Raw genomic sequence first — 11,180 nt, 5'->3', positions numbered from 1 at the left:
TTTGCTTATTTAACGATAGTTTTAGTAGTGTGTAGCTCAATAAATTGTTGGTAAAAATTGCAAGTTGACAAAAATAATTTGTTACTTAAAGAACAATTTTTTATATAAAGTTTTTTTTAATATGTTTAGCTTTTTTGTTGTACAGATTTTTACAAAAGTTATCAATTTGCTAAAAATATTATTTCAGTGGAAATATCTTAAACTTTCCGTACATATTTTATTTTCTGGACATATCGTAGTAGATTTTTCAATCACGAATGATAATAGATCAAAACCTTTATCATAGTGTCTGTAATTATTTATGCTTAATTCTATTGGTTACTTAATACTTTTAATTTGTCTTTGGAGTCTGCGTTTATTTTCTTCCATGTTTTTTTTTCGTTAACTTTCAGTGGCTTACAAGTAACTTCTTAACATCCCTATGATGTCTCTGGTGGTTCCCGAGTTTGTGTTTATTAGTAATGAGCTAACTGTACAACTTATCGTTCGGTTTTTATTTCTCGGGCATTACATAGTCAGAGTCGTCTTTTTCGACTAAAAATCCTTAATGTAGTCGGTAGACCACATCTTGACAGCACAAATGTATTTGGTATTCCTTCATCTAAGATATCTAAGCAGCTTTCCCAATAAGTGCATATGTAAGACAATATTCTCTCTATAGCAGTATTGAGCATATAGATACGACTAAAAACGTTAGTAGTAAATCCAAACGAATTTTGTTTGACTCTAAGGCTTTGTTCACGTAAATAAAAAACTTAAGAAACAAGATTAAACTAATCTATGTTTTTCTTTATACTGTGCACCATTTACTACTTTAAAAATTTTGGTTTTGTTTGTATCTATATATGATTTTATGTTGTAAAATGTGTTTTTTAAAACTGGTACAGCTCACTCAATTTTTAATAACACTATTAATTAAATATTTTGAAATTTTGAAAAAACAAACTTACAAACTTCTTTTTTTTTCAAAAAAAACCTTTAACATCAATTATATTTCGTAAAATAGACTTTGATTTGTTATTTTTAACTCTATGTTTTCTTAAATCTGCACCTTAACAGTAGTGTGAATAAATTAAGAGTGAAAGAAGCACGGCCCGTGGGCCCGCTACGTTTTTAAGCTTAAACTAACATGTAAATATCAAATAAAATTGACTTTCTTAATAACAATGATTATCAGATCCTTTTAATTTTATTTATAGTTCACAGTAGTGCTTTTTAAAGTAATGATCTACCGAATCCAAGATTCCGACTCGGATTCGGATCCAGAATCCTAATTTCAAAGTAAGACTCGGATTCAGATCCGACCGAATCCTAATTTTAGAACAAGATTCGGATTCGGCCGGATCCAAAATTTTAGATCCGGTTGACCACTTCAAACTTTTGCATTTCATTTTGATATACAATTGAGAAATCAAAGTTGAGAAGGCTTTTATAAATGCGAAAAAGCATTGTTTTATTTACTCTACCGGATCCAAAATCATTAACTAGTTTTACATTTCATTTAAATTTTGACATACAATTGAGAAAAATTAAAAAAAAAATTAGTTAATGATTTTACGCTTGGGTAGATAAAAATTTCACATCTATAAAAGCCTTCTTAACTTTGATTTAGAGTTTTGCACACAGTATTAAAACTATAATAAATTATTTTTGATAGACTCTTAAATGAAATTAAGTACATAGTTAGAGCGTTTAATCTCAGCTTTTTTGATAACCGCTCATACTTATTAATCATTCGTTTAATTTTTTTAATGTTTGCTTGTGAACCTATTTAGGTTCAAAAAACATTTTTACTTTTTACCTACGAGAATGAAAAAAATAAATATACTTGTAAGTAATTTATTTCATTTTAGTAAGGTTTTCCCCAGGTCACCTCAGTTTAGTGAAATCTTATCTGCATAGCTCAGGCCTAACGAGGGTTTTTTTCTAAGCATCTCTATTAAGGTTATCTCAAAAATTTAATGATATATATTTTGTGACTAAATTTATGGAGTTTTTCGTAGGGAGGTCTAGTTCACAAGGGTAGGAGTCAAATATGCACAAAGGGACACTTTTGCACGAAAAAATTTTTGCGAGGGTTGAATTTTTTTTATTATTACAAACTTTTTTTTTTAATTCTTACTATCACTGTTACCCCTAACCGTTATTCTCAGTTGTAAGCTTTTATTTAATTTTTGTTTTTTTGTTAACTTATCTTTTATTTTTATTTTTCTGATATTTTTATTAACTCTCGTGCAAAAATGATCCTTCGTGCAAAAGTGACCCTCCGAACAAAAGTGTCTTCGTGCATATTTGACCCGTTTGAAGTTTACATATACCATGTAATTATTAAAACTTTAAAGTATCTTTTGTTTGGACAATATAGTTTTCAGTCTCATTTTAGATGTAATTGATTATTTATTTAATTGTGTCATAAATAATTTGTGACAAGGATTAATAGGATTTTTATAATTTACTTTTCTTCAATTTTTAAACAATTTATCATGATATTGTGTCTTTTTTGGAAAGCCTATAATTGAAATAAAAATCTCAGTTATAATAAGGTTTGTTTTTTTTGACAAATGAATCATATATTTTTTAACCACGCATTAGTTAAATGAAAATGTTGAGCTAAGAAATCGTGTTTTGCATTGCCAGGAAATGGAGGGTGAGCACACTAGCCAAAACATTTGTAATTACATTCAGGATATGCTTAGTAATTGGAATATTACATTGGAACGTGTTCACTTTTTTTTTTTGCGAGACAATGCAAGAAACATAAATTAAGCAATATCATTGTTAAAAACCTCGTCAGTACCTTGTTTTATCTATACGATTCAGCTAGTAATTAATAATTCGTTGTTTTAGGACGATCGTATAAAACTGCTATTAGCAAAGGTACGAAAATTAGTTTGCCCTTTCAGCCATTCTTCTAAAGCTAGCGAATTGCTAAAATAAATCCAGATAGATTTTGACCACGCACAAACAAAACAAAACGCCTTGCTTCTTGTTCAAGAGTTAGATACAAGGTCAAACTCATCATATCTTATGCTAGAGAGACTGAAAAAGCTAAAATCAAGTGTCCGGTACTATGTGGCTAACTATAAAAACGATCAAGATTCGCTTATTACAGCTGAAGAATAGCAACTGGTTAATCACATTAATCTACTGTCCGAACCATTTTTTTTGTAACGAAAAATTTAGTAAAAACAATGCAGCGTGATCCCGCATGTAAGATCACTGACGAAGTTTGTTAACTTTTGTGAAAATTCAAAAGAAATATCATATGTTTGTAAAACTTTAGCAAAAAACTTAGGAAAGGCTTGCGAAAGAAGGTTCTATACTAATCCACGATATCGACTTTCCGCTTTCTCTTCTTACCTCAAAAATACTGATAAAGATCAGCTAAAATTAAATGTTAAAATGCATATCTGTTTTGAGGCTGATAAAAGTGATGATTCTCCTATATTGCCACCAGAGAAACCAAAACTACAACCCTATGTAAATTTTAATCCTAAAAAGTTTTTAACTCACTATTCTTTGTTTAAAATAGAATCAAACACAGCTACACAAGAGGACGAGCAACAGGATTCTATTGACGAATAAATTGAAGTGGAAATAAAATTCTTTTTTGCTACAGAAAATTTAAATGCAAAAACTGAAGAGAATTAAGTCTTAACTGGTGGAACTTGAACTAGACAAAATACCCACACTTTCCCATCAAGGAAATATCTTGATGCACCATCATCTTCTGTGTATTCTGAAAAATTATTTATAGAAGCTGATAATTTGTACGAGCAAAAGCGTAATCGATTGCTTCTAAAGACCGGCAAAAAACTTTTATTTCTTCACTACAACTTGAAAAAACAAAAGAGTCCTTATTAGTAAAACAGAGACACCTTATGCAATTGTAGTTCGTTTTATGTTTTTAAATAGTTGCTTAAGTTAATTTATATTTCTTTTTTGTAATGGTAAAAAAGTAATCCTAAGTGAAACTTAAAAACTTTTTTTTACAATTGTCATTCCTATTCTTTTTTAGGCCTTTACTATTGTTGGTACTATATTTAAACTTGATACAGCTCCATGTTATTTTAAATTACACTTTGTTTTATAAATATGAACACTTCCAAAAGTATATTTTCTAATTTGTTTATGGTCACAAGAAAAGATTAATCTTAAGTTAAACGTAAAATGTTTTAACTTTGTTTGTGAATGGTTTTCTGCTTTAAGAATTTATTAAAGTCAATAAGTTATTTATTTTTTATTACAAAAGTACAACTTAATTGTTGATGCTGCTTGCACGCATATCAAAATACTGAAACTAAGTTTATGTGTATGTAGCTTGATTTTTTTTCAGCAAGACATTTGTTTTTTTGTTCGCTTTTAAAATAAAATATTGTTAAACAAAAATGTATTTATTTATTAACACTTTAAAAATATTGTTCAAATTTGTTATACTAAGCAAGTAAAAATACAATACGTATTTATTACTTATAAACTTGTATTGTATTTACATTACAAGCAGCTTAAATCTTTAGAATTATAATCATTGAAATATTTTGTTCCAGACTCGGATTCGGCCGGGTCCAAATTTCAAAATTAAGATTCTTATCCGGATTCGGCCGAAACCTATTTAAAAAAAAATTCGGATCCGGCCGAATCCTAATTTGAAAACAAGACTCGGATTCGCACCCGGCCAAATCCAAAATTTTTGGACGCGTAGATCATTACTTTAAAAATTATTTGATTGCAATTTTACTTTAAAATGTTTTGTTTTCCTACATGAAGTAAGCACTAAGTAGTAAGAGTTCGGCCCGCAAGTAAACATGATCCACCAAGTCGGAAAGTTGCCCACTCCTAGCATATATTTTAGTTAACAATACGCAAAAAAATACGTTATTAAAACAAACCTAATTTGATTTATGCTATATTATATGCTATAACTGTATTTTTCTGATACCTCTTAACATTTTACAGTTTTTTTTATTTTTAAACTATTTTAACTTTAACGTAATTTGAAGTAGATGAAGAACCTATAATAATTAAAAATACTAGAGCTCATTACAAAAAAAAAATTAATGAAAGTTGGTTTTTGTTTATATTTTTAATTTTTCTTACTCCTATGAATAAACTATGAATAAATAAATAACTATGAATAAAATACATATTTAAACATTTATTATGCATAACTTTTTTGACCTAGTCAAAGACAAATGTAGGTAGCCTAATTTTATTTGTATAAATTAGTTTTAGACTTAATTAAAAATCATAACACAAAAATTGTTAAAATAGTTTTTCAAAACAAATCTACAAGTATTTAAAACATATTTTTCCGGAAAAGTTTTTCTAAATAGTTAGTATGACTTAAGTTTAAAAGTTTATTTAAAGTTTTTTAACATTGAAATCAGAGTAAACTACTATTAATAATATAGCAGATGTAAAATAACTAATTATATATTTTGTGAACAGAACAACTATAATTCTTTTAAATGTTGTTTTTTACGATTTGAAGAAAAAAGTAGGTTTACTAAAAAATCATTTTTAGTATTGCATAGAGACTATGAAAAAAGTATTAGCTATCTACCTTGTAAAGGTCAAACAACGAAAAAATGTTTAAAAAAATCCATAAAGATAGTTTTTAAATCTAAATAAAGTAGTTAGAAACAAAGAGTTTAACTAAGACTCTAAAGCTTATTTATCAACAGTTGAGCATTTAGAAAAGTACAGAACTCTCAAACCCAAAAGTAAGAGTTTTGATTCTAGCCAATCTTAAGTTAGATTATATTTTTTAGTAGGCAGTTTATTGCACCAGTCGCATAGCAACAGTTTATACTAAATCAACTTGGCTTTCAGAAAAAAAGAATTTAAACTTAAATTTGTTTCATACTATATAACTTTTCAAAGCTTTTAATTGCGTTTTACAGCTGGTAAAAAGTAAACTAGTTCTTAATATATGAACAAAAATTTAAATATAAATTATCCTACATACAAAAGAATCATTGAAGAGTTATTTAAGTGACTAGTTTAAATTTGAGTTTATACATTTGAGTTAAAGGTAATTATTATTTGATATACATTAAACTTAAAGAAGTTTTTTGAATCTATTTATCACTGCTTTAATTTTGTTACGGGACAAGTAAATCTACAGTTTAGTTAAGAAAGAATCTGTAAAAAGATAAAAACGTAATGGTTTAGAAGTTTATAATTATATTTTAACTAAAAATACTATAACTGACAATCCCGCGAGGAAGAAAAGTGAAAGGGGAACAACAAAATTTTTTTTGGTTAAATCTTATAGTTAGGCTATTAACAGAATAATTACTTAGTACGACTCGATAACCGATCGGTAAATATAATTTTGGTTAGCTAGGTTCTTGGACCAAACTTTTTGAGCGCATTTTTGTGTCGTTCAATAAGTTATATAGTGTTTTGTTATTGCTTTTTTATCACATAAATTATCAAGAATTTTTACTTATAATTATACCTTAAGCCAACCCAAGCTTTTACTAGTTTTTTTAGTTTGTATCATCTTATCACAATTCAAATTGATACTAGTTGTTTTTAAACACAAAGTCAGGATTCACAACTAAATAAAACAATTTTTGTTTAAATTTACTTTTTTAAAAGAAAACTTCATTGAAAGCGGATTTAGGCTTTTTTTAGTGGTTTATATTCGCTTGCCTCATTTTTAACTTTTCAAAAAATAATTTATAAATTCAACTTTAAATTCATTTCAATGTAAAGTCACAATCCCGATTTAACTCAATGGCTAAAAATTTAATTATATTAAAAGTTTATTAAATCTAATTTATTAAATCTATTTTATAATTCAGTAGATTAAACATCTTAGTCGGGTCTATCAGATTTTTTCACAATTTTAAAAACATTTTTGTAAACTTAAGTTAAAGTTTTCTTATAATAAAAAAGAAGCATTCACATTTTTTTTTATCAGTAGATAAGTTATTTCTTTAAAGCAGGGTTCGACAAACTATTGCCATGTTTTTTTTTAATATGGGAAGCGGCCCTTGAAATGTATAACCTGCGGCCCGCGAAAAAAAAAACTTTCTTTAGATATTCTGGGGTAGGAAGTGAAGACTAAAAAAGGTCTTATGTAAAACATACAAAAAATTTGAAGTTTACCAAAAATGTTTTGGATCTGCTACGAAGAGTAAAATAAAAAACTACGAACCTCAAGTATTTTTTGTTTATTATTACCCTCAAGTATTTCATTTTGTTAACAAATTTCATTATAGATTTTTTTATCATTGTGGTCTTAAACTTTTATAACAGTTTTCATACGGTTTTTTTGTTATGTGTTTTAATTTAGTTTTTTATCTTAAGCTAAGACTAAATGTCTCCATAAATGCTTATTTTGAATTTCAGATATTTATTATAACTGAGGATCTCATCAATATTATTTATTGACTGATAAATTGATATATAAATAAATTTGTGGGTCAAAAAATTTGTAATTAGGTTAATATTGGAAAATTTCCCTTTTATACCATTTTCCTTAGTTTATTTTATTACCTGAGCTGAATTGCAACTTTTGTTTAAATATATTAAAAATATACCACTTTAAAAAAGTAAATATTTTACTTAAAAATATTTGTTGTTAAACTAAATTTTAGAGTTAGTTTATTTAAAACAACAAGTTTTCTTACAAAAACATCTCTGTGTTCAAACTAGTCTGTATATCATTCACATTGATATAGTTGAATCTTAATGATTATCTATAGAAATTTACTCTTGTACTCAAACCTTTTTTCATTGTGAAGTAGCTGTTATCGTTAAATTTATAGTATACATATTATAGATAAAATTTACCAAACCAAACATAACACATAAATTAAATTTATTTTCAATGCTGATATGCCTTCGAAAAAAAAGGTATTTTAGCTGCAACTAAAACTATTTTTCATACTAAGCCTAACTAATTTTGTTTGAATAAGGAAAAAAGATAGATAGTATTGTGTTCAAATGCTAAAATACTTACATTAAACTTTATAAACAATTAAAAAACATTGAACAAATAACCACTAGAATAGATTTCATTATCTTAAATATAAATTGTTTTTTCTAAACAACTTGTCTAATAAAATGAAAACAGCACTTAAGTATAATTTTAACTCCTGAAATATTAGCTGTAGAGAAAATTATTAAGAAAAGTTTTTATACTTGTTTCAACAAAGTGTCATGGTATTTTAATTATTAAAAAAAAAAAAAAAAAAAAAATCCTGTATACTGAATATTCTAATGTAAGAGGTTATTGTCAAAGTTTGCTAAAAAAAAGAGTTATCACAATATATTAAACATTTTATTCAAGACTATACTTAATATAGTTGCTGTAAAAATTGTACACAACAGTTTTCAAAATATCCACAAGTAGTACACAAATTCATTAAAACAGTGTTACAAATATCTTAATAATAGTTTTACGAAACGTCAGGCAGGTAAAAACTAGACAAAGAGATAATCTTAGCACCAAATTATTTCCTACAAAATGCAAGTTTGGAAATAAAATAAATTCAGCAAAACAATTGTTTGCTTTCTAAATACATTGACTATATACAGTCAACTTATATCAAAAATTTTCTTACTTAGAAAAACTTTTCCTAAAGCTAAACTAGATTGCCTATACAAATATTGTATATGTAAAATAAAAGAATTTAGAAAAAAATAGTTAAACTAAAATTAATAAAAATAACCACAATATTTATTCTTATCACTGCAACAGTGCAAAAAATTAACTATATACTTAAAAACATTTTATCAAAAAACAAACTAATACCAACTTTGCAGTTTAATATAAATTAATGTGATAATCATTAAATAAAGACATATTTTACAAAAAAAGAACACAACATCAACTTACAGGGTATATATACGATAACAAATACAAAAGTATGTTTTCTACTTAACTTAAATTACTATTGACATTCAGTTTTTATTAATCCCAGCCATTGCTTCGATTTTCAAACTTCCTTTTTTCTTGCATATCAAAGTATATGTTTACTAAAAGAACAAAGTTGAGTAACACTAGAAAAGCCAGCAGCCACTTACAAAATCTACTGTTTTCCACCTTCTCAATTCCCCTGCTAGTAATGTCGGTGATTGCAGAAATCACTGTTCTTGGTGAACGCGATGTTACAACACTGCTATTAGGCAACAAATTTCTGTTTTTGTTAGGAGTAATGAGATTCATGTCTTCTTCATTGTCACTGTACATATTCTGTTGATTTCTGCTTCTTTTTCTCAAGCCCACTTGGCTGATACTGTCACCAATTCCAACTTCAAATTCACTGTTGTCAACCAAGTTAACTTTAGATGGGCTTTTTATAAGACTGTTGCTCAAATGGCTGCTCTTTTTACTTTTAAAAGGGTCATTAGAGTTTTGCATACTAAATCTTGCTGGTTTTATAAGGGGAGACTGTTTGAATATAGACCTAGGAGGTTGACTATTTGAAAGCAAACTTCTGCCTGCAATTGATTTAGGAGACCTAGTACTGAAAGTAGAAGATTTATTTTGGATTGAATTTAAACTCAAACCATTAACATTCAATCCAAAAGTGCTTGGAGCTATGCTTCCCTGAGAAACAATGTTACTTACAGGATTAAAATTAGTTTTTTGTGAAACTACACTTCTTTGAGGTACAATAGCAGATTGAGCTCCGTTGTTTACAGACTGGAAACTTGAAGACCTTGAAGGTGGGGGTGTGAAAAATACATTTGACACTTGACTGTTCTTATAAAAAGCTGGTTTTGCAACATTTACTCCACTGATGTTTAGAGCGTTTAAACTTCCATCTAACATTGGAGTGTTTGGAACATTTTCTTTTGAGCTGCTTGAGCTTACGTCAGAATAATGTGTTTCATTTAGATCAGTTAGATTTAGCTTACTATCATTGAAACTATTCATTGATTCAGGAATGATAGTGTTTGGTTTGGTTGTCATTTTTAGTTTTGTGCTAGTTGGGGTGAATAACAATAATGCATATAAAACTGAAAAACTTACAAGCTTAACATAAGAAAATGGTACAATATAATTCATCAGTTTTATATTCTGAGTAACTAACAGATTTTGAATATAAACATGCTCATTTATAAAGGGTGTACTAAAGAACAATTGATCTGTTAAAAGGAAAACAAAAAATATAGTTATTACCAAAAGAAGTTTGCATACACTGTTTCTCTTCATTGAGGAGTAAATGCAATTTCCAAAAGTTATAAAAAAGTTAATCATTAGAACAACTGTGTTTATTAGTTTAAACACATCACTGTCAACTTTTGTATATTGTTTAGTGATTTCTGGAAACATTGAAAGAAAAGATATAAAAGCTGAAATCAACGTACAAGTATTTGCAACAAACAAACACTTTGAATTATTTGAACTATCTTCCTTAAACAAAGATTCCAACTTGTATGGCTTTGAATAAATATTACTTTTTAACTGACCTCTTATCATCGTGTCTTGCGTTTTGATTTGTCTTTTGACTCCCTTTTCACACTTTCTACATAATCCATACAAATCGTCAAGCTTTGACTTAAACTCATTGAACTCTTGGTCAAAGCATATTTCTGATATCGGCTCAAACTTAGCTATCTGACGTGACTTAAGCAGCTGGTTTCTGTTACAGGTGCTGCAAAGTTTAAAACTGTTGTCAATCAGTTTTGGAAACTCTTCTAACTCTTGAGTTTTAGATATGCAGATGCTGGGACCATTCCTCCCAACATCATACATTTCACTGATTACTTTGTTGTAATTTCCAGTTTTATCAAATCCATTATACTGACTGCATTTACCACAAGTCCAGTCATTTCTTTTACTAAAGCTTACAACACTGTTTGAGTTACAAAACCAGCAGTTTACCTTTCTTTTACCAAGTATTACTTTTATAGATATATAAAAAATAATGATGGAAAATCCACCAGTAAGTAGCAACTGGTTGCTATGATAATAATAATACTGGTTGTATTGAAGAAAAACCTTTTTTGCATATGTATTCCAAAATTGTATACAAAAATTATACATTTCACTAAAAAAATAATTTGTTATAAAAATATTAAAAACTGGTTAACTTATTTTATACCTAGTTAAATTAATTAGGGTTATTTAAGTAAATAAATCAAAATAAACAAAATCAACAAACTAAAAAGTAAACCTTAATATTTTTTTTTTCAAAATAACATAAAAAAAATTT

The 11,180-nt window shown here is 27.4% G+C and overlaps 1 protein-coding gene across 1 annotated transcript; it reads right to left on the bottom strand.

The window, feature by feature from the left end:
- Window positions 1–8,783: 8,783 nt before the first annotated feature.
- On the bottom strand, window positions 8,784–10,810 carry LOC145834468 (uncharacterized). The gene has a single exon (XM_082941904.1). It carries the CDS (start codon window positions 10,718–10,720, stop codon window positions 8,930–8,932), a length of 1,791 nt encoding a protein of 596 aa, XP_082798030.1. The 5' UTR covers window positions 10,721–10,810; the 3' UTR covers window positions 8,784–8,929.
- Between the last annotated feature and the right edge of the window lie 370 nt (window positions 10,811–11,180).

Source organism: Thalia democratica, chromosome 4, assembly GCF_965202585.1.
Source record: "Thalia democratica chromosome 4, ktThaDemo2.hap1.1, whole genome shotgun sequence".
NCBI lineage: Eukaryota > Metazoa > Chordata > Thaliacea > Salpida > Salpidae > Thalia > Thalia democratica.
The sequence above is the reverse complement of the archived record's forward strand: the minus strand, read 5'-3'. Positions and strand labels throughout refer to the sequence as shown.